The sequence below is a fragment of the Panthera leo genome, chromosome F2 (genome assembly GCF_018350215.1).
Source record: "Panthera leo isolate Ple1 chromosome F2, P.leo_Ple1_pat1.1, whole genome shotgun sequence".
Classification (NCBI taxonomy): Eukaryota; Metazoa; Chordata; class Mammalia; order Carnivora; family Felidae; genus Panthera; species Panthera leo.
Window position 1 is genome coordinate 23,722,595 of NC_056695.1, and position 27,957 is coordinate 23,750,551.

General features: G+C 38.5%; 1 protein-coding gene across 1 annotated transcript; it reads left to right on the top strand.

Moving 5' to 3' along the window:
• On the top strand, positions 1-27,588 carry LY96 (lymphocyte antigen 96). The gene is made up of 5 exons (XM_042924366.1): positions 1-672; positions 10,580-10,669; positions 17,525-17,653; positions 26,421-26,473; positions 27,459-27,588. The coding sequence occupies exons 1-5, from the start codon at positions 561-563 to the stop codon at positions 27,555-27,557; spliced, it is 483 nt and encodes a 160-aa protein (XP_042780300.1). The 5' UTR covers positions 1-560; the 3' UTR covers positions 27,558-27,588.
• Positions 27,589-27,957: the final 369 nt, after the last annotated feature.

The following is a 27,957-nucleotide window of genomic DNA, read 5'->3' on the forward strand; positions in this document are numbered from 1 at the left end:
AGTGCATTCTCAAGCCTGGTGTGGCCCCTGCCCACAGCGCAGAGCTATGGTAATATCCCGTGTGTGGGGTCTCATCTAGTCTGGCTCTGCTCTGTGGCTGCACCTATTGTGGAGCAGAAATAGTTTGCATAAGACTATTCACTTCAGACCCATAGGTCCAGCTCCCTGGGCCATGAGACACTGTCATCTAAAAAACTTGTAGGAGAGAACAACAATACAGATGGAAAAGACGTACCAGTCTGTTGGGATTCTAGGGGAGACCTACAGACTGGTTCTGTTACTATTGACTGAGAAGTACCTTGTTTTGTTTTTAACGGTCTGTGCTCTCATTTGCATCAAGTGTTCTAGAAAAGTATATTCTAAATCATTTCCCTCTCTCCCCTTTCCGGAAGTACTCAAATACTAAATACAGACACACAAAAGAGGAAATAGTTGGACAGAAGCTCAGAAATCATGTGACCAATGACTAAGTTAAGTCTTTTCTGCTTACTGAAAGGAAAGAGTCTGATGATTACTTACTGATTCTCCTTGCGTTTTTAAAGTTTTGGGGATATTGAATCATGTTTCCATTTATACTTTTTTCTACTCTGTTTTCTTCCACATTCACTGAACCTGGGGAGCTACAGTGGATCTGCAACTCTTCTGATTCCAGTGTTTGGTATTCCCACTGTGGTAAGTAAAACAGCAACAAGTGCTTCAAGGGTGAGTTTTTACAGGAACGAACGTCACTTTGCTGTCGCGGGAACACAGGAAATGACCGTGTGTTCCAGCTGCTGCTGCTGGCAGCAAATGTGATGGCAGGTGACCGTCCGTGTGGATTTTCTTCATTTTTCACAGACTTCCCAAGTCTCTAAACTGTGTTGAACTTGACCTCTGAGTGCTTCTGTTGTTCCCTGTGGTCAGCTCTCTCCACTGTGATCCCAGTTTCAGATTCTTCCCAGTTTTGGCAGAATTCTTTGCTGAGTTTTTGCCTCAGACCCATACTTACTGGTTCTTCTTGAGAAGGTAGAATCATCCTAGCTGCCTTTTGGAATTGATTATTGCTCTGGTATGTGATTTTTTTTTTCTTCAGCAAAGCAGTGGGCATGTAACCGGTGCTTTTTAAGTGTTTCAGGCTGTGACTTTTGAGGGGTCTTGGAATTACCTCCCTAAGTGGATGTTAGCCTGGTTCCGTCAGTTACAAGCTGTGTGACCTTCAGCAAAAAATACTTAGCCTCTCTGTGTCCCAGCTTTTTTATCGGTAAAATGAAAGTGATTAAAAAACATTTTTTTAAATGTTTTTATTTATTTTTGAGAGGAGACACAGAGTGAGTTGGGGAGGGGCAGGGAGAGAAAAGGAGACACAGAATCTGAAGCAGGCTCCAGGCTCTGACCTATCAGTGCAGGGCCTGACTCAGGGCTCAAACACATGAACTGTGAGATCATGACCTGAGCTGAAGTCGGATGCTCAACCGACTGAGCCACCCAGGCTCCCCAAAGTGAAAGTGATTTTAAAGCTGTTTTACAAGGATTGTTGTAGGTTAAAGTTTTAGCACATAGCCATATAGAAACAACAGTACTGAGTACTTAAAAAATCAGCCACACCCTAATGCTATTAACTAGCTGTATCACTGTTTTTTTGTTTTTCCTCCCTATTTCTTCTCAAATGTCTGCCAGACTGAATACACAGCATCAGGGCTTGACTGCTGTTTTGGTTTGGTACTTTCTATTGCTTTGCTTATCATGGGTTGGCTGCCCTTTTCTACCTATTAGCTATATCGGGAAGGTTTGATACCTTCCACAAATGCTAGCTCTTTGAGATTCTGTTGGGAAAAAGGATTGGTGGTTTAATCATTTGGGGGAGATTTGCAAACGTACTCTGAGTTCTGCAAAGTTCTGTAATTAAAAAAAAAACACCTATTTAATCCCCAGATTTTCTGTTTTATTGTATTTTTTGAGTGTATTGACTATCCTGGAAAACACACTCTGACAAATGCTAATATAAAGTTACTTCCAGGGCATTAGAGTAATTGCCAGGTGTGAGAACACAATTTAGCTGTGTGATCAATCTTTTACACTTGTGGCTTTTTTCCATGTGTGGATTATACTGAATTCCCTTTCAGTTTATCTCTGAAATTTCTCCATCATAGAAGATCAGTTTCCCCCTTCAGGAAGCCCTCCCAGTGAACTCTGCGGCCAACTCTCTCCTCTCCTTTGACTTCTGTGTACCATACATTGATTATGTCACCTTCTTCTTCTTTTTTTTTTTTTTGAGATTTTATTTTTAAGTAATCTCTATACCAAATATGGGGCTTGAACTTACAACCCTGAGTCAAGAGTCTCATGGCTCCACCAACTGAGCCAGGCTGGCACCCCAATTATGTTACCTCTGTGCCATGTTTCATGTGTCCTTATTTATTTTATACTTATTATCATTCTTCAGTTTTTTTTTTTTCTTTCTTTCTTTTTTTAGACAGAGAGAGAGTACACACAAGCTGGGGAGGGGCAGAGGAAGAGAGAGAGAATCTCAAGCAGGTTCCACACTGTTAGCTTGTCAGCACAGAGCCTGATGCAGGGCTGGATCTCACAAACCCTGAGATCATGACCTGAGTTGAAATCAAGAGTTGGTCGTTTAACTGACTGAGCCACTCAGGTAGCCCAATTATTCAGCTTTTAATCTTTTAGTAACAAAAATAGGATTTGTCTTTTGATTTGATTTTTGAGGGAGGATTTTGTGTCTTTCTGTCTAATGCTGAGAAATCTTGTGGTCCTTTCCTGCTGCCTCGCTGATGTAGGGACTGAGGGGAACAAGCAGGGTACACAGCTACAGCAGTGCTATGCCCACTGCCATGTTATTTTCTTCCCTACCTCAGAGAATCTGTCCTGGCTGAGCCCAAAATGCATGTGCAGGAAGCACTGATTCCTGTAGGTATTCCTGTGAGGCTGTTGGTAACAAAAACAACACCCTATTTAGTCTTTCCGTGAGGATGATTTCCATTTGGTGAAGCTATGGGATATTTACAATGTATTAGTTTGCTAGGGCTGCCGTAACAAAACACCAAAGACTGGATGACTTCACAGAACTTTACTTCTCACAGTTCTGGGTGTGGAAGTCTAAGATCAAGAGTCATCAGTTTTGTTTTGTTCTGAGGCTTTTCTCCTTGGCTTGTGTATGGCTGCCATCTTGCGATGTCTTTATATGGTCTTTTCCCTGTGTGCACTCAAGCCTGGTGACATTCTCTATGTGTCTAAATCTCCTCTTCTTATAAGGACACCAATCATACTGGAGTAGAGCCCACCCTAACAGGTTCTTTTTAACTTAATCTCCTCTTTAAAGACCCTATCTCCCAACAGTCACATTAGAATTTCCACATATGAATTTGGTGGTGGGGAGGGGAGTTCAGCTAAAAACCTACAGAAATGGCAAGAATTAGCTGTATGTTCCTCAACTTTGGAAAAGGTAGAAGATGTGGGTGTGCAAGTCAGTCTAAAAGACCCTGGACACATGCCCCCTTGTAACTGAAGTCATCAGACTCTGATTCAGTTCTAGCCTTCATTTTATTTATTTATTTATTTATTTATTTATTTATTTACCTACTTACTTACTTACTTACTTAGCTATAGGTAGTCCAGAAACCCAAGAATTAATGGATTATTGAAGTAAACAATTATTTACTGAGCATCTAGCATGTCTGTTCTGAACATTGAGGATATTATATAGCAGCGAACAACAAAAACAAAAGTCCCTGCTCTCATGGAGTTTTTATCAGTAAAATATTCAGCATGTCAGATGGTGGCAGTTGCTGTGTAAGAAAAATAGAGCAGGGGAAGAGACAGGGTGCACAGATGGGGAAGGGTATTGCATTATAAAGTAGCATGGCCAAGGAAGGTCTCCCTGGGAAGGTAACATTTAGCAAGGGCCTGGAATAGTTGAGGGAATGAGCCATGCAGATATCTAGGGGAAGAGGTAGAGCACAGGGCACACACAAAGGTCCTGAGGTGGGGACATGTCTGGTGTGTTGGAAGGATAGCAGGGAGGTCAGTGTGGCTGTGATGGGTGAGTGAGAGGGAAGGCAGTGGAAGATGTGGTCATAGAGGGAAATGGAGAGGAGGTGAGGGCTTTGCAGGTCAGGGGCCAGATTATCTTTTACTGCAAGCAAACCTTGGTCTGGCAGCTGTGCTGACAATAACCTATAAGGGGGCGAGGGTGGGGGAACATGTGTTGGGAGGCTGTTGCGCAATAACCCTGATGAGAGAGATAATGGTGACTCAGACCAAAGGAATAGTGGTGGAGGTGATGAGAAGATTCTGCAAGGATTCGGAAGGTGGAGCTGACAGGACCTACTGACTGATTGGGTGTGTGCTTGTAGCATGGCCTTTCCAGCTAAACAGGTATATCTTGGTATGTTGCATGATACCCCACTCTGAGCAGGCCAGCCTCTTCTCTGGCCTTTAGTTGTACTTCTGCTGTTCTGTAACTTGAAATATCTGTATTCATCTTTCTGTTTCATGCAGTCATTTTGTGGTCCATCCAAAGCCCTATGTGCCCTACAGAGCCTAGTCAAGTCAGCTGAATTTAATGCAGTTTAACAAGCTTTATTTAACAGGCATTAAGTTTAGTTATGCTAAGGAGCACTGAAAATGCAAAAGTTAGGTAAGCTATGGCTGGTATCTCAAGGAACTTCTGGCTTTTGTCTTATGTGTAGTAGGATGAATAACTACAGTGTAGTCATGAATACATGACCTGAGGATTCATTCATTCATTCTGTAAACTGAGCATGGCCACTTGTAAGTCCAATAGCCATTTGGAGCTATAACTCTTGACTTATGCTGAACTAAGCCTGTTTATTCCTATATTTCCCATCTTATCATTCACCTAATTCCTTATGCCCCAAACCAGGGGTACCTTTTAATTATCTCTTTTACTGGGGCGCCTGGGTGGCTCAGTCGGCTAAGCATCTGACTTTGGCTTAGGTCATGATCTCACAGTCTGTGAGTTTGAGCCCCGCGTCGGGTTCTGGGCTGGCAGCTCAGAGCCTGGAGCCTGCTTCGGATTCTGTACCTCCTTTTCTCTCTGCCCCTCCCCAACTTGTGCTCTGTGTCTCTATGTCTCTCAAAAAAATAAATAAATGTACAACAAAAAATTTAAAAAAATTATCTCTTTTCCTTATCTTCCACATTCAATTTATTATTGGTGGTTCACATTTTCATTATCTCCAGAATATATTCTAAAGCCAACTACTTATGACTATCCTCTGCTTACCACTCACACCCCTGTCTCTCCTTTGGCCTTTGTAGCAACCTCTCAGATTCTTCTCTCTTCACTTCAATTCTTGCTCTTATGTAATTTGTTCTTGGCACAGGGGCCAGAGAGGTCTTCTGAAAATGTAAATAAGTCAGACAATGTTACTCTCCTTGTTTAAAACTTTCCAGTGGATTTCCACTGCAATTAGAGTGAAATCCCAACTTTATAGCAAGACCTCTAAGATCCCTTAAGATTGCCCCTGCCTACTTGTCTCATCCCTATGATTCCCACCCACCCTGTTTCATAACTTTCATTCACACTGGCTTTTATTATCATTATTGTTTATATTACCAACATAGCAAACATAAGAGTTACCCCTTAAACCATTTTCAAGTGTACAATTCAGTGGTATTAAGGACATTCACAATGTTGCGTAATCCTTACCTCTATCCCATTAACAGAATTTTCATAATCCCTAAGAGAAACTCTGTACCTATTAAACACTAATTCCCTATTTCTCCCTCCCTCTAGTTCCTGGTAACTTCCACTCTGCTTTCTGTCTCTGTGAATTTGCCTATTCCATGTACCTCATATTATGGTCTGTGTGTATGTGTCTGTGTGTGTCTGTATGTGTATGTTTTTGTTGTTGTTATTGACATGCCAAAGTCATTTCACCTCTCTAGTTAGTCTGAACTAACTAGAAATCCTTCTGATTAAAACACTGTTTCTCCAGTTTCCACAGGCCTGGTTCCTTCCTGTCACTCCCTGAGTAACGTAGTTGAAGTAACTCCATCATCCCTAGTCCCCACTCCTCCGTTTCCACCACACACACTCTTTATCCCATGACCCTATTTGATTTTTTTATTGGCATATACATTTCTCTTTTAATTTTTTATTTTGTAAATGTTTATTTTTGAGAGAGAGAGAGAGAGAGAGAGGGAGAGAGAAAGAATTCCAAGCAGGCTTCACACTGTCAGCGCAGAGCCTGAGGCAGGGCTTAAACTCATGAACTGTGAGATCATGACCTGAGCTGAAATCAAGAGTCAGATACTTAATCAACTGATTAAGTGCCCTTAATCAACCCAAGTGCCCCTTGGCATATACATTTCTCAATAGCAGGGCCCATGACTTCTTGTTCGTTGTTGTTTCTTTGGTGCCTAGAGAGATATTTGTCACATAATAGGCCAAGCAAAAGTAAGTAAGTGCACATTTCTCATTTGCCATGTGCCCGGCACTGTGCTCTGTGCCAGAGACATGAAAAACAAATGAGACCTTCTTCCTGTCCTGAAGGCTGATGCTGTTTTTATGAAGAAGATAGATATATAAATGAATAATTGTAGTAAAGATCTACAAATGACCATTGAAAGATGATCAAATACTATGAATGATTGTGTGTTTGTGACTGTGGGAGTAAGGAGGTGTGGGGGAGTCCGGGAAGGCTTAACAGTGTTGATGATATTTGAATACATTTTGAAGGAGGAGAAAGAATGTCTTGACTGATGATGACAAGGGCATTCCTGTCAAAAGGGACTGCATACTTATGTACTGGAAATTCCATTGAAGAGGTAAAATTAAGTGCTATGATGGTTCAACTCCGGCCAACATTTCCTCCCTAGACCTCTAAAAATACTTAATGCCAGCACTCAGAGTGGCATTGGTTTCGTTTTCTGTGCCAGCTGCCATTGCCTGGAATGATGGGTTAAGAAAGATTCTGAGGCAGTACTCAGTAGGAAAAAGTGCTATGATGGATTAGCAATGCTGGCCTTTACGGCTGCAGGTAAATTGGAGCCTCTTGTTCTGTGCATTTGTTGAAACTGGTTACCACTTTCTGTAATAAACCAAATATAGAACTTGATCACATACATGGTAACTCTAAAATAATGAAGCTATCATCCAATAGTTCCCAAACCCTTGTAAATAATAAAATCACATGCCATACAGTGTTATACAATCTTTTGATTCTTACATCTAATTATTTTTTGTAAGTTGGTCTTGTCTTCCCAGAAAAATCATAGACTTCCTTATGTTAAGACTAAGCCTTATATCTCTGTTCTCCACTCTCTAACACCTGAGCCCCCTGCCCACCTGCTCTGATGCCTAGCCCCATACTGAGCATCCACAGGGGCTCTCTAAACATTTGTCTGATTGTATTGAATATGATGACATCTTGTCATCATAATCAGACAATTTCAGACATGTGGGAACCTTCATTGGAAATACTCAGAGTCTGTCTTTCTCTGCCTCTCAAAAATAAACATGACTTAAAAAAATTAAAAAAAAATGGCTCTCCTTACAAGTGTGAGGTGATATCTCATTGTGATTTTGGTTTGCATTACGCTGATACTTTATGATATTGAACATTTTCTCATATGCCTGTTGGCCATTTGCACGTCTTCTTTGGAGAAATGTCTGCTCAAGTCTTCAGCCGATTTTTAAATCAGGTTACTAATTTTTTTATAATTGAGTTATTATAATTATATGTTTTGGACATTAACCCCTTATCAGCTATGTGGTTTGCAAATATATTCTCCAATTCCATAGGTTGCCTTTTCACTTTGTTGATTGTTTGCTGTGCAGAAGCTTTTTTGTTTGATATTGTTCTATTTGTTTACTTATGTTTTTGCTGCCAGTACTTTTGGTGTCATATTTATAAAATCATTGTCAATACTGATATCTTGAAACTTTCCCTCTGTTTTCTTCTAGGGTTTTTATAATTTTGAATTTTATGTTTAAGTCTTTAGTCCATTTTGTGCTGATTTTTGTGTACAGTGTATTATAAGGTTCTAATTCCATTTTTTATTAAAAATTATTTTACATTTATTTTTTGAGAAACAGAGAGTGAGCTGTCAGCACAGAGTCTGATGTGGGACTTGAACTCACGAACCACGAGATCATGTCCTGAGCTGAAGTCAGAGGCTTAACCGACTGAGCCACCCAGGCACCCCCAATTTCATTCTTTTGCATGTAGAAATCCAGCTTTCTCAACACTATTTCTTCAAAGGACCATCCCTTCCCTATTGTGTATTTTTGGCACCCTGTCAAAGATCAGTTGACAATATATGCATGAATTTACTTCTGGGCACTCTGTTTAGTTCCGTTGGTCTCTATGTCTGTGTTTATGCCAGTACCATACTGTTTTTATTACTGTAGCTTTATAATATAGTTTGAAATCAGGAAGTGTGATGCCTCCAGATTTGTTCCTCTTTCTCAAGATTAATTTGACTATTTGTGGTTTTTGTAGTTCAATATGAATTTTAGAGTTTTTTTTTTCTGTAAAATAATGCCATTGAGATTTTGATTGGGAATGCATTGAATCTGTAGATTTCTTTGAGTAATATGGACATTTTAAGAATATTAATTCTTCTAGGGCATCTGGCTGCTCAGTTGGTAGACATTATGACTCTTGATCTTGGGCTTGTATGTTCAAGCCCCACATTAGGTGTAGAGATTCCTTAAAAATAAAATATTTTTTTAAAAAAGAAAGAATATTCATTCTTCTAATCAGTGAACACAGGATGTCTTTCCATTTGTTTGTGCTTGCTTAATTTCTTTCACCAGTGTTTTGTTTTCAGTATACAAGTCTTTCCCCTCCTTTGTTTAATGCCAAGTATTTATTCCTTTTTTGTGCTATTGTAAATGGGATTGTTTTCTTAATTTCTGTTCAGGTAGCTCATTGTTAGTATATAGAAATGCAACTGATTTTTGTACATTTATTTTGAATCCTGAAATTTTCTTGAATTTGTTGATTAGTTCTAACAGTTTTTTAATGGAGTCTTTAGGATTTTCTATATATGAAATCATGTCTTGGGGTGCCTGGCTGGCTCAATTAGTGGAGCAGGTGACTCTTGATCTCGGGGTTGTGGGTTTGAGCCCCATATTGGGTGTAGAGATTACTTAAAAATAAAATCTTAAAAAAAAAAAAGGAATCATGTCTGCATGCAAGGAAAATTTTACTTCTTCCTTTCTGATTTGCATGCTTTTCATTTTTTTTTTTCTTGTCTAATTGATCTGACTAGGTCTTCTGGTGCTATGTTAAGAGTGGGTGTCCTTGCTTTGTTTCTGATCTTAGAAGAAAACTTTCAATTTTTCACTACTGAGTGTAATGTTAGTTATGGGCTTTTCATGTATGGCCTTTATTATGCTGAAGCCATTTCCTCTAATCCTAGTTTGTTGAGAGTTTTTATTACAAAAGTGTGTTGAATTTTGTCAAATTCATTTTCTGCATCTATCGAGATAATCATGTGATTTTTATCCTTCATTCTATTAATGTGGTATATTGCATTAATTGATTTTCATATGTTGAAACATCCTTGCATCCAAGATTGAATCCCACTTGGTCATGGTGTATGATCCTTTTAATTTGTTGTTGAATTTAGTTTGCTAGTAGTTTGTTGAGAATTTTTGTATCCATATTCGTTAGAGATATTGGTCCATTGTTTTCTTGTGGTGTCTTTGATTTAGTATCAGAGTAACACTGGCTTCATAAAATAAGTTTGGAAATGGTCTCTTTCATTTTTTTTGGAAGAGTTTGAGGATTGGTATTAATTCTTATTTACATGTTAGAGGGGTGCTTGGGTGGTTCCGTCAGTTAAGCATCTGACTTTTGGTTTCACCTCAGGTCATGATCTCACTGTTTGTGATTTTGAGCCCTCCATTGGGCTCTATGTTGCCAGTGTAGAGACTGCTTGGGATTCTCTCTCTCCCTCTCTCTGTCCCTCCCCTACTTGCTTGTACTCTCTCTCTCTCTCTTTCTCTCAAAATAAATAAATAAACTTAAAAAAAATGTTAGCATTTCCCTGTGAAACTATCTGGTCTTAGGCTCTTCTTTGTTGGAAAATTTTTGATTACTCCTCAATTTCCATACCAGTTCTAGGTCTGTTCAGACTTTCTAATTTGTTAGTCCTTGGGTATCCACCTTGGAGGAAACTTGGATACAGGAACCAACCTCTTGCCTCCTGAGTGAAGCTGGAGGATAGGGGATCTTTTCCTGATGGTGCTGTGCCAGGTGCAGGGTTTCTGATAAAAGGAGGTCTTCTACTGACTCTGGTGAGTCTGATTTCACATTCTCCTGGGATACAGAAAACTTTCAATTAGTTTCTGACTTCTCTCAAAGGGAATTTGTCCATGAGTTGTTGTTGAATTGGTATGTTTATGAGGGGAAGGAGGGTCTTGGACTTCTTACTCTGCCATCTTGCTGATGTCATTCCCTCAGGGAGAGAGATGTTTTTAACTGCCTTCAATTTTTCTCATTATACAATTTTAATGGCATCTTTTGGGGAATGATATTCAGAATATTCTACTTACTGCAAATGATTTATAATAATTTATTGACATTATCTTTATTCTTCCATTTAGATAACATGAAAGTCCCTATCTCAATAGCTATTAAACCCTGTATGTCAATGAAGGGAAGCGGGGGATACGTGCATCTTTCCTTCATTCCAAGTAAGTCCAATGTTTTGTTTTTGTACTTCAATGAAAAGCGTTCAATAAGTATTAATGATAAATGATTGTGTTCCAAATGTACATGTATTTATTTTCTATTTCCATGTAACAAATTACAACAATTTTAGTGGCTTACAACAGTACACATCTATTATCTTGCAGGCTTTGTGTGTCAGTAGTGTAGGCATGACTTAGTTGTGTCTGCTTCAGGATCTCCCACAAGGTTTCAGTTTAGGTGTCAGCGAGGACTGCAGTTTCTTCTGAATGCTCAAGTATAAAAGAATCCACTTCTAAGCTCATGTGGTTGTTGGCAGTATTCAGCTCCTGTCTGGCTATTGGACAACACTTAGTTCCTTGCCAGATGGGCCTTTTCAATATGGCTTCTTGCTTCATCAAAGCCAGCAAGAGGGACAGTCAGCTAACAAGATAGAAGTCACAATCTTATGTAGCCTAATCATGGAAGTATCACTCTATGGCCTTTGCTGTATACTATTTGTTAGAAGCAAGCCACTAGACTAGCTCACACTCATGGGGGAGGGGATTACATAATGACACGGAGGTAAAAATGGAAATAACGCGAGACTTCGAATAATGTAATAGGTATATCCTTTGTCAACCATTAACTATTCAGCTCATGAGTAAAGTTGGGTTTTCACTAGTGAAAGGTCTGTATATGAGTAGGCCACAACTTTTTTTTTAAACATATGAAGATGATCTTTCTAGAAAAAGCTATGATGATGATGGGATAAAAGAAGGCAATATTTTTTGTTTTGTTTTGTGTTGTGTCTTGTTTTTCCTCTCTATGATTTCGTTTGTCATCAGTTTAGTAAAAACTAAGTTGGGTGATGGTGATAGTATCAGGATGGATTTGAGTGTCTGTGAAAACACAAAATTTGCTTCCTCTCCTGCTAGTCAGCTCTGTTCCCTGTAAGCCCTAGGATCCCAGGAAACTTCAGTTCTAATTATCATCATTATCATTGTTGTTTTCATCATTGCCATCATTTACATCCTAACCTATATTTGGAGCTTACACTTTAAAAAAATGCTTTCACATAAATAAACTTAAACATTTCTCCCCTGATTTTAGTTCTCAGTTTACAAGACAAAAGATTGCTGAGAATCCAGAAATAATACATGATAAACTTGTGTTTTATTTTTCCTGAATCTAATCGTTTAACCTGTATTTTGAAACTTTGTTTCTGCATTCATGTATTCATTAAAAAATATTTAAAAATGCACAGTATATTTTAAGTAGTGTGATAAGTATTGTGAATTCATTGGTAAATAAGACTTTCTCTTGACCCTCAAGAATCAGTGCAATGGGAGAGAGAGATCTGTAGATAATATGGTACGGTAAGTGAAATGATAGCATTAAGGCTTAGTGATAGCACAGAAGAAAGAATAATCAATTCTGTTCACTCCACTTTCTTGGCCATGGGCGAAAGAAATAATCTAAGTTTTTGCCTGGCTGATGTTCTATAATTTCTTCCTCTTTTCTCAGGTTTTGTTTACTGCTTTGTGTGTTGTGCTTTATCTACCACCCCCCTCTGCCCACATTTGGCAGAAGTGATTATTTACATAACAAATGCCCTCATTTTCAATTGAACCTCTTGCCCTTACATACAGGAAGCAGATTGTATCCTTCCAGGCTGAAGTAATAATACAATACAGAGTCACTTAGTGTTCTCTGGAAAGCAGATACCAAAAAGGAATTAGGCATACAAGAGATTTCTTAGGGGAAATGATGTGAAAAATAAAGTGAAGAGGAAGCCAGAGTAGGCAAGGAGCAAATTCAGATTGAGATACAGGTCTGATACCTTTGAAATGAGAGAGGAAAGGAAGGAGTATCTGGTAAGAGGGTCATGAGACCAAAATGCATCCCTGAGATATTCTGAGCCAGGTAACTGGGGAGCCTTAGAGCAAAGATTGCTGTCACATCACAGGTATCCTGAGACAGATAGGGGTAGTTTGGCTCTAGTGTCCTTGTGGAGTTTGGTCATTATAGGAGCAGCTTTGGTCATGATAGGAGCATTATACGAGTTTGGCTTCTGGATGACTTCTGAGATAGATCTGAAAGTGTAGCAGCTGAAGGCTGTCTGCCAACTACCCTTCTCCCAGTAGGTTCTTTGGAAGGGAGATTTGAGTACCTTACCTCTGTGGCCACCACAAATACCTTAATTGTTCACTAAATATAACATTTATATGACATTATGTTAATTCAGTAACAAAAGAATTGGTCATATTTTAAAAATTGGATTATTTATATTTTTTGGTGTTGGTGTATATGTTCTTTATATTTTTTGGATATTAATCCCTCATTGAATATATCATTTGCAAACATCTTCTCCCATTCAGTAGGTTGTCTTTTTGTTTTGTTGATGGTTTCCTTTGCCATGCAAAAGCTTTTTATTTTGGTGTAGTCCCAATAGTTTAATTTTGCTTCTGTTTTCCTTGTCAAAGTAGACATATCTAGAAAAATGTTTCTATGGCCGATATTAAAGACATTACTGCTTATTTTTTTCCAGGAATCTTATGGGTTCAGGTCTTATATTTAGGTATTTAATCCACTTTGAATTTAGTTTTGTATGTAGTGTAAGAAAGTGGTCCAGTTTCATTCTTTTGCATGTGGCTGTCCAGTTTTCCCAAAACGATTTGTTGAAGAGACTGTCTTCTCCCCATTGTATATTCTTGCCTCCTTTGTCATAGGTTAATGGACCATGAAACTGTGGGTTTATTTCTGGGTTCTGTATTTTGTTCCATTGATCTATGTGTCTATTTTTGTGCCACTACCATACTCTTTTAATTATTATAGCTTTGTGGTATATCTTGAAATCTAGAATTGTGGTACATCTAGCTTTGTTCTTCTTTTTTAAGAGGACTTTGGCTATTTGGAATCTTTTGTAGTTCCATACAAATTTTAGGATTATTTGTTCTAGTTCTATAAAAAACGCTCTTAGTATTTTGATAGGGATTGCATTAAATCTGTAGATTGCTTTGGGTAGTATAGACATTTTAACAATATTTGTTCACCTAGTCCATGAGCATTGGAATATTTTTCCATTTGTTTGTGTCATCTTCAATTTCTTTCATCAATGTTTAATAGTTTTCAGAGTATAGGTCTTTCACCTCCTTGGTTAAGTTTATTCCTAGGTATTTTATTTTATTTTTTTTGGTATAATTGTAAATGGGATTGTTTTCCTAATTTCTCTTTTTGTTATTTTATTATTAGTGTATAGAAATGCAGTATATGTCTGTATATTAATTTTGTATTTTGCAACTTTACTGAACTCATTTATCAGTTCTAGAATTTTTTTGGTGGAATTTGTAGGGTTTTCTTTATATAGTATCATGTTATCTGAAAATAGTAAAAGTTTTACCTCTTTCTTACCAATCTGGATGCCTTTTGTTTCTTTTTGTTGTCTGATTGCTATGTCTAGGACTTCTAGTAGTATGTTGCATAAAATGGTAAGAGTAAACATCCTTGTCTTGTTCCTGATCTTAGAAGAAAAGCTCTCAGTTTTTACCTATTGAATATGATCTTAGCCATGGGTTTTTCACATAGAGCCTTTATTATGTTGAGGTATGTTCCCTCTAAGCCTATTTTGTTGAGTTTTTGAATGTTGTACTTTGTCAAATGCTTTTTCTGCGTCGGTTGAAATGGTCGTACAGTTTTTATCCTTTCTCTTGTTAATGTGATGTATCATGTTGGTTGATTTATGTATATTGAACCACTCTTGCATACCTGGAATAAATCCCACTTGATCCTGGTGAATGGTTTTTTAATGTATTGCTAGATTTGGTTTGCTAATATTTTGTTAAGGATTTTTGTATCTATGTTCATCAGAAATACTGGCCTGTAGTTCTCTCTTTTTTTGTAGTGTTTTTATCTGGTTTGGTATTGGAGTAGTACTGGCCTCATAGAATGAATTTGGAAGTTTTCCTTCCTCTTCTATTTTCTGGAACAGTTTGAGAAGAATAGGTAATAACTTTTCTTAAATGTTTGGTAGTATTCACCTGTGAAGCCATCTGGTCCTAGACTTTTGTTGTTGGGAGTTTTTTGATTACTGATTCAATTTAATTGCTGATAATTGGTCTGTTCAAATTTTCTGTTTCTCTCTGATTCAGCTTTGGAAGGTTGTATGTTTCTAAGAATTTATCCATCCCTCTAGGTTGTCTAATTTGTTGGCATATAATTTTTCATAATATTCTCTTATAATCCTTTGCATTTCTATGGTGTTGGTTGTTATTTCTCCTCTTCCATTTCCGAGTTTATTTATTTGAGTCCCTCCTCTTTTTTTTTTTTAAATTGTCTGACTAAAGTTTATCAATTTTGTAAACTTTTCAAAGAATCAATTCCTGGTTTCATTGATTACTTAGTCATATTTTTTATAATGCTTTACAATTATGACCTGAGTTTTCCTAGAATGTATTAGAATGTCTGTGTAAAGTTTGGGGCCATATTCATAGAAATCAACCTTATTTTTATGGGCCTATAGCTACTTCAATTCAATAAAATTTATAATAACTTGAACCAAAAATAGGTTAGGGATGGAAATTATTTATTTTGAGGCTTTATAGCTTTTCTGGTGAATTATTTATATGCTATTAACTGATTAGTAAAAAAATAAAGCTGGACTTTAAGCCTCCTTCAAAGTTATATCTGAAAGTTCTTGGAGTTGTCTTAGCTGAACTCAAAAACAGTTCTCTTTGTTATACATGTTTCTTGTTTCACTCTGATACCCACATTGGTATCCCTGGCCTACTGATTCATACAAGTAGTACCTCACTTTGACCATTGTTCATGTGTCCAACATGACCACAGTGATGTCCAAGGGCAAAAAGCTTCTCAAGATGTAAACTGCTGAGATGTCAAAGCAGCACTTCCTTTCTTGGAGTCACTGAAGACTGGCATCATGCTGTGTTCCATGCAGAAATTAAAAAAGTTTCATTGTCCTGCATCACCACTGGTAGCACTGCAGTACTGCCATATACCCATGTCTCAAGGAATTCCCTGTGAAGACACCTCTTCAACTTCTACACACATCCCTGCTTTTGGAGTGGTGCCAGACACAGTTCATGGAGTGGACCATAGAACAACTGTTTGGAACAGACCCTATGATGTTCTTTTCCACAGTTTACCCTACAAGTAGAGAAGTGGAGACAAATTAGGAAGTTGGTGGTACTTTAGGCTCAGAGTGATGAGGGCCTGCATTAAGAGACTGCCGATGGGGATAAAAAGTGGACTAGTGAGATTTACTGGAGTTGGGGATTCTAGTGCCTATATGGTGGTGAAGGTGAGGAAATCAATTTTTGGATCTGTTGGGTGAGATAATGGACAACACTTGAAGACAGATATTGAATGCATATGTGGGACAGGTGTTTAGAAGAAAAGTTGAAACTAAAGATGATGATTTGGGAATTATCACCTTATGTGGTACTTAAAGCCAAGGAGAGTGTGCAAAGCGAAAATTGAGAGCTGAGGATACAGCCCTAAGAAAGAGAAGTCAATGAGGAGAAGGAGTCAGAGAGGTTGGAAGACAACTGGGAGAGAATGGTAGCACCAATGCCAAAGGAAGGAGTTTTGAGGAAGGAGCTGGCATTTCTGTTAAGCACACCAAGTTCAGGTTAAAGATGGAAAAATTTTCTTTTGATTATGGCTACAATGAGTCATGGTGACTTTATTAGGAAAATATTTTCAATGAGGTAGTGGTTATAATAAATTTTTTAAAAGTAATCTTTACATCCAACATGGGGCTTGACCTTATCACCCTGAAATCAAGAGTCACATATTCTACTGATTGAGCCAGCCAGGAGCCCACAATAATTGTTTTTATCATAAAAAAAGATTGTACATATTTTCTAGTTGGGCTAACTGAATAACTTAGAAGAGGTGAGCAAAATGCAGTGTTTACTGGAATTTTCCATGTTAAATGGTAAAAGGGAAACCATGAAAGAATAATAAGATAACTCATACATACAATTTCTAATCAAAAGGTTCAGTTTTATTCTCCAAGAAGTCTTTCATCAAAACTCCTAAGGGGTGCCTGGGTGGCTCAGTTTGTTAAGAGTCCAACTCTTTTCTTTCTTTTCTTTTTTTTTTTTTTGAGAGAGAAAGAGAGTGTGAATGGGGAGGGGCAGAGAGAGAGAAGGAGAGAGAGGATGCCAAGCAGGCTCTCCACTGTCAGTGCAGACCCCAACGCGGGGCTCGAACTCAGGAAACCATGAGATCGTCACCTGAGCCAAAGTCAAGAGTCAGATGCTCAACTGACTGAGCCACCCAGAAGCCCCTCCAACTCTTAATTTTGGTTCAGGTCATGATCTCAAGTTTCATGAGATTGAACCCCACATCAGGTTTTGCACTGACAGCATGGAGACTGCTTGGGATTCTCTCTCTCCTTCTTTCTCTGCTGCTCCCCCACACATGCTTTCTCTCTCTAAATAACATTAAAAAAAAACTCCTAAAATATGGGAATGAGTTGATTATCCTCATTTCCTTTCCTTTCCCTTTCCTTTTTCTTGAACTTCCTAGCAGAACTGGAACTAGAACTGGAAATTTTACATACCCACCTGATAGTTTTCTCAAACACATAGGTTCCTCTATTTTTAGGACTAGTGCACATAATTTTCACTGTGAAATATTCTGTTGGATTACAGTCTATTAATTACCCTCTCTGAGCTTCAGTGTTCTCATCTGTAACCCAAGGATAACAATACCCACGTAGCAAGTTGTTGTGATTACATGAAATAATGTAGGAAAAGTAAAAGACATATTTTAAGTGTACAACACATGTTAATTATTATTTATAAAAGAATCTATTATTTGAGGGACTAATGAGATTTGTTTTTCTTTTTAAGGAAGAGATATTAAAAAGTTATATTTCAATCTCTATTTATCCATAAACTCCATGGATTTGCCAGTGCGCAAAGAAGTTATTTGCCGGGGATCAGATGATGTTTATTCTTTTTGCAGAGCTCTGAAGGGAGGTAAGCATTCGATTCACATTACTTTCAGAATAGAACATAATAGTTTGTGAGAATGTTCTGAATGTTAAATGCACTGAAAATGTGAAATTCCTTTTCTAATCATTTTTTTTATCCAAAGATTTTTACTTTAGCAGCTTAAACAACATTTTGTAATTATGTTACTGAATTATTATTAAGATGGTACTTATTTGAGTCTGTTAAAAGGTATACTAAAATTTTTACCTTGTTCAGATTAATATTGTACATTTATCCTTGGTTATGGATCCCTTTTTCTAAACATTACACTTACTATTTTTTATAGAAACTCACTAAACCACAGCCAAGGGAACAGGCTTGGTGGAATCAGCAGGGAAAGAAAAAAAAGTACTTTTTAAGAATTTTATTAAAAAAAAGAAAAGAAACTCACTCGATTTTTTTTTTTTTACAGTGGTTTCCTCAATATCTTCCCCTGCTTTTTTCTGCCCTGATAATATTCACAGAATTAGAAAATTTCAGAGTTCAGGACCTTAAAGGTCACTTACTATAAATCAAGTAATTTTTAGACTAGTATTTTAAATAGTTTAAATGTTTATAAATATTATCCTGTCACATTACCAAAAAATTGGAAAGTGTAAAAAAAAGTCAGAGAATCTTATTTCCAAAGACATTTTGGAGTATTTCCTTCTGAGTTTTCAATGTATGTACATTGTTTATGTACTTATAAGTATGCTACACCATAATCATTTCTTTTTCTTTTTTTTTAATTTAAAAATTTTATTTTTATTATTTTTATTTTTTTTAATTAAAAAAATTTTTTTAACGTTTATTTATTTTTGAGACAGAGAGAGACAAAGCATGAATGGGGGAGGGTCAGAGAGAGGGAGACACAGAATCTGAAACTAGCTCCAGGCTCTGAGCTGTCAGCACAGATCCCGACGCAGGGCTCGAACTTACGGACCGAGAGATCATGACCTGAGCCGAAGTCAGCCGCTTAACCGACTGAGCCACCCAGGCGCCCCTAAAGATTTTATTTTTAAGTAATTTTTATACCCAATGTGGGGCTTGAACTTACAACCCAAAGATCAAGAGTTGCATGCTCTACTGACTGAGCCAGGCAGGCACCCCAATAATTTTCTTTTTATTTATTTTTTGTTTGAGAGAGAGAGACGGGGGAGAGAGAGAGAGGGTCAGAGGGAGAGAGAAAGAACCTCGAGCAGGCTCCATGCTCAGCACTCATCACAGAGCCTGATGCAGGGCTCTATCCCACAACCCTGGGATCATGACTTGAGCCAAAAGCAAGAGTCAGACGCTTAACCAACTGACCCACCTAGGCGCCCCAATAATTTTCTTTTTAAAAATTAATGTATTTAATTTTTTGACTAGATAATTCATGTGGTTCAAAAATTGAAGTATAAACATTACATAGTGAAACATCTCCCTTAGTGGGTATGCTTTGATTTATTTAACCATTCTCCTATTGGACAATTAATTACTTTCCTTCTGACATTTTTACTATTATAAATAATATTGTAATAGATATATCTTTGTATATAATTTTTCTCATATTTTAGATTTGAATATGTTTGCAGGGGTTACATATAACTGCCAGGGAAATATCCAAGCTTAATTGGGTTGACTGTATTTGTGGTTTTGTTTACATAAGGCCAAATGGCTTTTCTAAAGGAATCTACCCTTTTATACATTATGTCACCATCAATATGTATGTATCTTAATCTCTGTAGTTTAATCTCAGCTCTTGTTGATAGTGGGCATTATCATTTTTAAAAAAAGAAGTTTTAAAACAACTATTAGGTTTAAAAAAAACCCAATTGTTTTATTAACATTTAAAAATTGCTATTGCAGTTGCATATTTTCTTATATAATTAATTACCATTAACTTGTACCCTCTCTTGTTTAAAAAAAAAAAAGAGGTAGTTTACATGAATATATTAAATTTAGCAACATAGCATAAATTAGATATAGATGGGACAAAAACTGGAAAACAATGGCTGGGAATGAATGGAATGAGAGTAGCATAAAAATTCATAATAGGCTTATACCGGCTCTAACATCGACATCAATTTGATCTTGTGTTTCCTAGCATTCACTAAGAAAATTGCTTCTAAGTACATTAGTTTTTTTGCTATGCAAGTGAAACTTCAAGATACGTCTTCCAGTTGACCATCTCTCCACAGCTCTGACTTGTCTGCCACCCCCAAACCATATGCAAATAATGGAGTTGGCATTGCTTATATGTCTGGGCTCAGAGTTGGAAAGATCTGAGGCTCTGTCCCAGCTTTTCCATCTACCAGCAATGTGAGCTTGTGTGTGTGATTTAGCCTCTATCAGCCTTATTTTCCACACCTGTAAAATGGGGATCGTGAAACCTATTGTACATGGTTTTAAGGCTATAATTAGAAAATGTATATAAAAAGGTTAGTGCAGTACTTAGAATAAGAATTCAAGAATTATAGTTGTCGAATAATAGATATTGGTATGGGTATTAGGAGTCGTTTTGTTCCTGATTTTACAGTCCTGTCATTTTTACAAGTGAGGGAACTGATGCCTGCAGTGGTTCAGGAACGTGTCCTTCACCATTTGGAGAGCTAGTAACAGAGTAGCCTCATGACTCCTAAGGCCCAGTCTTCCAGTGTACCATGCTTTCTCTTGGGAAAAAAACAAAAAACAAACAAAAACCCTTTTGGCAGATTACTTTTTTTTAAAGCAACTGTTTCACAATCCCACCTAATCTCTGATAGATTATGTTGACATTTTATCTGAGTTTTCAAAGTTTCACTTTCTTGAGATCTAAAATGTGTCAGACTCAACCCAGTCTGCTGGCTTTTCCTTCCCTCCTGCATTTCCTTCCACAAACATCTGTTGAACCTAATTTGAGCAAGTCATGATTTAGGCTCCGGCGATCCAAAGTTGAATGATAGTGTCCTTCCTCAGAAGGTCCCTCTTTCTGGGAAAGACAGTCCTGGACAAAAATTAAAATAAAATGTCATAAATGCTGATAGAATTATATGCTCCTAGTTTAACTAGATAGTTACCAATTTACTATGACAGAAATCAGATAAGGTTTCAGAGAGTATTTTAGTAAAGTCTTGAATCTGAGAACATCAGAGAGGAGGAGGAAGGACATTCCTTGGAGAAGAAACAGCATATGCAAACACATATAACCCTGAAAGAATATGCTTTATTTGGAGAGTAGTTTTTTGTAGCTGGAGCAGAATGTGCTATAGGGAATTGCTGGAGATGAGCCGAGGAAAGGGGACAGGAGTGAGCATGTAAGTCATGCACAAGATATTGGCTTGCATCTTATCGTCAGTGGGTAGGGATGACCCACTGAGATTTTCAGTTTTGCAGATAACTAGTGTCCATATGGAAGGAGGCGGGGGTTGGCTGAGGTAGGAAGCTGGGACGGAAGGAAGTGTAGCCAGGAGGCTATGTGAGAGACCACAAGGGCTGAACAAAGATGGCGGCCTGGGAGCAAAGGGGAGGTGAAGAAAGAGGGCATATTTGGAGACAGAACTGGCAGGACATTCTGACTGATTTGATGTGGCAGGCAAAGTTTAGGTAAAATCAAGGGCTGGTGGAGGGCCAGTGACTGGGATTAGTGGAAGTGCCATTATCTGAAATGATGTGTGCAGAAGGGGCAGATTTTTAAAGAGAAAGCAATGAGTTCTGGTTTAGGCATATTGAGCTCAAGGTAATTTTGGAACATTTAAGTAAACATGTCCATCTGGTAGCTGAGTATATGGGCTCAGAGCTCAGGACATTCTGATTTAAGAAGCATTGATGCTATCAAGACCCTTGAAAATTTGGGAATCAAATTAGTAAGTACCATACATATCTACTTTTAAAATAGTTTTCCTTTTGGTATTTGTTACAAAAGTCATATATTTTTAGGATATGATATTTAGAAAATATAGGCAAGCAAAAATAAAATGAAAATTACCCACAGTATTACCACATCTTACACACACACACACACACACACACACACACACACACACCCTTGTTTCTTTTTAAAAACACATTTGGAAATAAATAAGTGGCTATTTCAAAGGCATCTTAAACTCAATTATCCATTAGACCTGTTTCCAGGGTTTTGCTTCAGTGGCTGTAACAAAATACCAAAAACTGGATGGCTTAGAACAACTGATATTTATTATCTGATTGTCTGGAAGCTAGAAGTCCAAAATCAAAGTATTGGCAGGGCTTTGCTCCCTCTGAGGGCGTGAGGGAAGGATCTGTTCCAGGCCTCTCTCCTAGCTTCTAAAGGCCCCAGGCGATTCCTGCCTTGTAGATGGCCATCTTCTTCCTGTGCCATTTCACAGTCTTCTCACTATGCATTTCTGTCTCTGTGTCTAAATTTCCCCTTTGTATAAGGACACAGTCATATTAGATTAGAGACCACCTCATCTTGACCATCTGCAAAGGCTCTATTTCCAAATAAGGCCATGTTCACAGGCACTCGGGGTTAGGACTTCAACATCTTTTTGAGGGACACGATTCAACTAATAAAACACCATCTGAGGCTTGGGTCCTACATTCTACATGGTGGGTAGGAAAAGTGTGCTGGACCACAAGTGAGCTGCATGGGAAGTGTAGAGAGGGGACTAAACAGGGGCTCTGTCTTCCTTTTCTCTGGCCCTGCCTTAGTTCTCTCCTGGCTTCTTGAATGTGGGCAGAAGTTTCAAGCTAACTTCCCATAAGAATAGAATGGGATCTATGAGCAAACTATGAGCTTTCTAAGAGAGACAAAACAATTGAAAAAGAAGACTACTATACAGAAGAGGTTAGTGCCCCTTCTTCCCACCTGACCTGGTAAACATTTGGGCAGTCTCCTCAGATAGAAATCTCAGAGTTACTCGATTTCTTTCTCAAATTCTCAAGTCTCATCCATCTCCTTACCTTCCTCTCTCACACAAAGTTTTCAGGATTGGCTTCACAGCCAGGGCCTCGTACTTAGAAGGGCTTCACATTTGGAGTTTAATATTCTCTGATCATAGACTTGAGATTCTTATTAATTTTATCTTTAAGTGTGTGTTTTATAAGTGAAGTCTGATGGGACAGTGGGGCATGCATGCAGTTCCCCTAGATGGGTTCTTGGCTCCCAGCTGCCCACTCCTCTGCTGGCACCCTGGACCCTGCTTGGGACCCCCTCCCAGCTACAGCCAGTGACCCCTGCTGCCCTCTGTCACTGGTGAGGGCCTGTATGCAGGGAGGGTCAGGATCAGGTGCAGGTGCCCTGCAGTGTCTGAAGTGCAATGTGGCCATGACCCACCCCACCTGGACTGGCAGGACCATGGGTGCATGGGTTTTCCAACCATCAGTGGGTTCCCTCCCCACCAACAGGTAGCTCCTGGAGGTATTACATGGAAGTTGCAAAACGCTTGAAGGTAACTCATGTGACAGTGGGCCTTTGGGAAGGAAAGAGGCCTAATTTGTCTTCTTTGCCCCAAACTGAGGCATGAGGCACCTGGCAGCACAGGGGAGAGAGGCCCCCATCAGGCAGCCCTCAGGCCCACGCTTCGCATAAGTGCCCCACTCATGGAGCAGCCCCCTGGGTGTCCCTGAGCTTCTATACTCACCTTTCACTCTGTGCCAAGAGACCATTCCCTTGGATCATTCCATGCCTGGCCATATCTTCTCTTCCTTCTTTCAAATGTCCGACGTCAAGCTTGTGCTAGTTTTCTCTGGTCAGCTTGAAGCACCTTCTGGGGATGAGCCACCAAATACAAACTGTGTAATTTCAGTGATTCTGCCTCAGAGTTAAAAGCTCTGATATTTGTATTTAAAACCGTCATTGTGCAGGGACGCCTGGGTGGCTCAGTCAGTTGGACGTCTGACTTTGGCTCAGGTCGTGATCTCACGGTCCGTGAGTTTGAGCCCTGCGTCAGGCTCTGTGCTGACATCTCAGAGCCTGGAACCTGCTTTGGATTCTGTGTCTCTCTCTGTCTCTTTGCCCCTCAGCCACTCACAGTCTCTCTTGAAAAGTAAATAAACATTAAAAAAAAACCCCTGTCATTGTGCAATTTAAGATGAATGATAATTTAAAATTTTGTTTTACTTCAAATGAGATTAAATAACAAATAAAAAATATCATGGCAAGTCTAGAGAGAGACTGTAGAGGAAAAGAAAAAGCTTTATATTTCAGTACTTTTCATAGAATGTCTCTCCTGCCTTTTGAATAAGAGGCCCCCATTTTCGTTTTGCACTGGGCTTTGTAAATTTTATAGCTGTTCCTGAAGCCAGGTACCCAGGGACCAGGTACTAGCAGTTGGAGATGCAGAAGTGACCAAAGCAAAGCCCCTGTCCTCATGGAGCTCATGAACTAGTAAACGAGATCATTACTAAGTCATGAAATAAGACAAAAATGAAGTAAGATTCAGTTTCTGATAAGTGCTCTCAAGGAGAGCAGCAGGCTAATGAGATAGATCATAATGGGGGAGGGCACCTGAGCTGGTGGTCATGGAAGGCACTTACCTCTTCTTCTCTTCACTACTGTCACCACCTCCTGACCTCTAACTGGTCTCCCTGACTCTTAGTGCCACCCTTAAATTCATGTGTGATATGGTCATGTGACCCACCTTTCTAAATAAAATCTGATCATTTCACACTCTTGGCTGTTCTTTCATTGCCTCCATTCTCTTAAATGTGGAACCTGAGCCCGTTTTTGCTTACTTCTTAGCACAAGATGTAGTTCTTAGCACTCCTGCTTCCCTTTTGCTTTAATAACGCTGAGCCTCTTGCAGGTGTATGCATTAGTCATACTGATTTTCACTTTCCTGCCTTTGCTCCTTTTTTTCCTGCCACCTGGAAAATCCTTCTTGTCCTTCCTTCCCATCCTTTATGACAATTCAACCCACTTCCTTCTCTTTTCTAGATTCCCTTCCCACCAGCACCTTTTGAATAACAGTCATTATCATATCAATGATAATATTAATGGCATCATTGTTATTCACAAGATGCCATGGAAAGAGGGTCTAGAAAGGAGAAGGAATAACATTTAATGTTATAATAACTAAGATTTTACTGTCAGTAACATTTAATGAGTGCTACATTCCAAGCATTGTTGAGCACTAACATGTATTAACTCATATAGCCTTCATGATCCTCCTAAAAGGTAGGTGTTACTATCCATTGCCATTTTACTGAAGCACAGAGAAGTTAAGTGACTTGCCCAAGGCTACACTCCAAGTAAGTAGGAGAGCTGGGATTCAGATCTGGAACTATCACTCTTACCAAAATGCTATACTACCTTAATTCTTACTGCATCTTTTCATTGCATTGTATTGGAATGGCTTCTTTGCATGCCTATATCCCCAGTAGACTTTAACTCTTGCCCCTTGTCTCCTCAATCCCTGGTATATAGTAGCTTTCAATAAATACTTGTTGAACTATTACATTTGAATTGGATTGGTCTTGAATGAAAAATTAGAATATCATGAAGACATGATCACTTTACTAAGCTCAAGAAATAACATCTCAGTGTGCTAACACCCCTAATAAGGATATACCCTTGTGAGAAGTGAGATGATTCATTTTCAGAAATGCCAAATAAAAGCTGTGCTGTCTAGTTAACAGTAGGTTTACAACCTGTTGGAAATATGTACAAAGCCCTCCCCATCATACAATGGAGTCCCAAACCCTTAGACATTTCACTTCCTGGCTCTTCTCTCTTCATTTCCTGGGCTTATTTTTCACAGGCTTTGCAATGACCATGTGCCAAAGAACTGAAGTCTCTGAATTACCTCAAGGAATATACATGTGTTCCAGTCAGACTACTTTTTGGCCTTACATGGGTATAGGCAACTTCCAGGCAAGGCTGTAACCTCTGTAGTCCTCAGCCAATGAGGAATCAGGGGAGGGACTTGCATGCTAGGAGATAAATTGTCTGTTGTAACTGCCCCCAAGTGTGCCTGTCCATCAGATACCTGCTCTTTCAAGAATGTTGATTAAAGCCTCGCTTCACTGTGCTCCAAGTCTCCGTGTCCCTCCTTTGATTGGGGCAGTGGGATTATTTCTCACATCCAGAAGCAAATAGATGTTTTTTTGTGAAAATAGACATAATCTGTTCATTTGCTATTAAGGATTTTCTTTGGCTAGTTAGGAGAACAAGAATGGTTATAGTTTGCATTTGACTATTTATATTACTTTAAAAGATATTTTTGGCCACTATTGCTTTTGTTAGAGATTCAAAACATTTCTACTTTTCTATCCTTACCCTGTAAATTCACTCCTTTGGTGTTTCTGAGTGGGAGAGTAGAGTATGTTTTTTCCTGCACTTCTGACTCTGTCCACAACTTCTGCAGGGCCAGGTCCATGGCTGTGCATTTCAGCAGTGACTACTTAGGCTTCTCAGTGGTGGGATTGGAAGGAGATTTGGTTTCCTGGCTGCCTCCCAACTCTCTCCTCCACCTTTATAAAGATCTATTTTACTCTGTTGAAGGAGTAGCAGTATTAAATATGCACACATGTAATTTGGGATGAAGCATATTAGCACTGGCTTATTCATTCATTCACTATTGAGACAAGTAGGCCTTAAAATTTTGTATCCCCTAAGGGATGAAATATAGGCTGATACTGAGAGATGCTTGGGGTGGCAAGGAAGTGATAGGAGACCCATAGCCAGGGTAGGAAGTTAGTTACTTCTCTACAATTCGCTTGGGACTGCTGCTGCCAGTAGCAGCATAAAAGGTACACTCCATACTATATTAAAACAAAATCACCCAATGACGACCAATATAATTTTTTGTATTTTGTATTTTGTTTGTAGAGACTGTGAATACAACAGTACACTTCTCCTTCAGGGGAATACGATTTTCTAAGGTATTGTTCAAGAGTCATTTTGTACTTTCTTAATCTTTTGCAGTAACAGATGTGTTAAGAATTTGAAATAGCCATTCACAACTTCAAAAATAGCTATTCAGCCTTAAGGTGTTTAAGATTTTGGTTTTTGCTTTTATTTAGTTTGGGGTGTTTTGCTATTTCTTCTTTCTGTAGAATATGGAAATATGGAAAAGTAACACACAAAAAAGCTCTTTTTCACTTCATTTTCTTCCTCTAACATCCATGGCTAAAAGTAATGCAAATGCTCATAATTAATATGTTGAATATCTTTGGGTAAAAGCACTGGATGACCGCCATGTATAACTCAGTAACTGCCCCCATGAATAGTAGTGATGTAATTTTAGATATTTGCATTAGATCCCTGGCAAAGAAATTTTGGATATGTTTCACTTTGGGTACCTATCTTATTTATTTATTTATTTATTTATTTATTTATTTATTTATTTATTGAAAGTTTATTTTTTGAGAGAAAGCAAGTGTGAGAGGGGGAGGGGCAGAGAGAGAGAGAGAGAGAGAGAGAGAGAGAGAGTGAGAGAGACACAGAGACAGAGAACGCCAAGCAGGCTCTGCACTGTCAGCCCAGAGCCTGACGCGGGGCCCAGAAGCTTAACAGACTGAGCCCTCCAGGCACCCTTGGGTGACTATTTTTAAATAGTCATTTAAAATGCATATCCTTACCTATTTTTCTAAGGATATTGTATGTTTGAAAATCTCACAGACTAGTTTCAAAAAACTGTTGAAAAAATATCCCCTTATAATATCCCTTTATAGTTGGGAAATAAATAGGTTTCTGCTCACTGGATTCAAAAGGCATACAAAATTTCATCTCATTAGGAAACTGAGATAATGATAACCAATTTAATTTAAATGGCTTCCTCCTAATAAGACAAAATTCTTATAAAAGTCTTATAAAATAGAGGCATCTAACATTTTATTTACTTGTATTTCTTATTCCTCATTTTAGGGACAATACAGATGTGTTGCAGAAGCCATCACTGGAAATACTGAAGAAATGCTCTTTTGTCTGAATTTTACTGTCATATATGACCCTAATTTCAATTAGAATAAATGGAGTATATTTTTATTTTTCAAAAGTCTTATTGCTGACTTAAATTTTTTTCCCCACAGTGTATTAGTGTGCTAGGACTGCCATAACAAATAGCAAAGATGAGGGTCCTGAACAATTAGAAATTTGTTTTCTCACAGTTCTGGAGGCTAGAAATCAGAGATAAAAGTGTGGATGGGTTTCGTTCCTTCTAGAGCCTCTCCCTTTAGCTTGTAGATGACTGCCTTTCCTATGTCTTCACATGGTCTTCCCCCTGTGTTTGTGTCCTCATCTCTTCTTATAAGGACACCAGTCATTGGTTTAGGGCCCACCCTACTGACCTTAGTTACCTCTTTAAAGATGCTACCTACAAATCCAGTCACATTCTGAGGCACTGGGGGTTAGGGCTTTAAGCATA

Bases quoted from the DNA above. Each gene is read 5' to 3' on its own strand.
- LY96 (XM_042924366.1), top strand. From the start codon at position 561: ATGTTTCCATTTATACTTTTTTCTACTCTGTTTTCTTCCACATTCACT. The intron at 673-10,579 runs GTAAGTAAAACA...TCTTCCATTTAG, and splicing joins TGTTTGGTATTCCCACTGTG to ATAACATGAAAGTCCCTATC. The intron at 17,654-26,420 runs GTAAGCATTCGA...TTTTGTTTGTAG, and splicing joins TTGCAGAGCTCTGAAGGGAG to AGACTGTGAATACAACAGTA.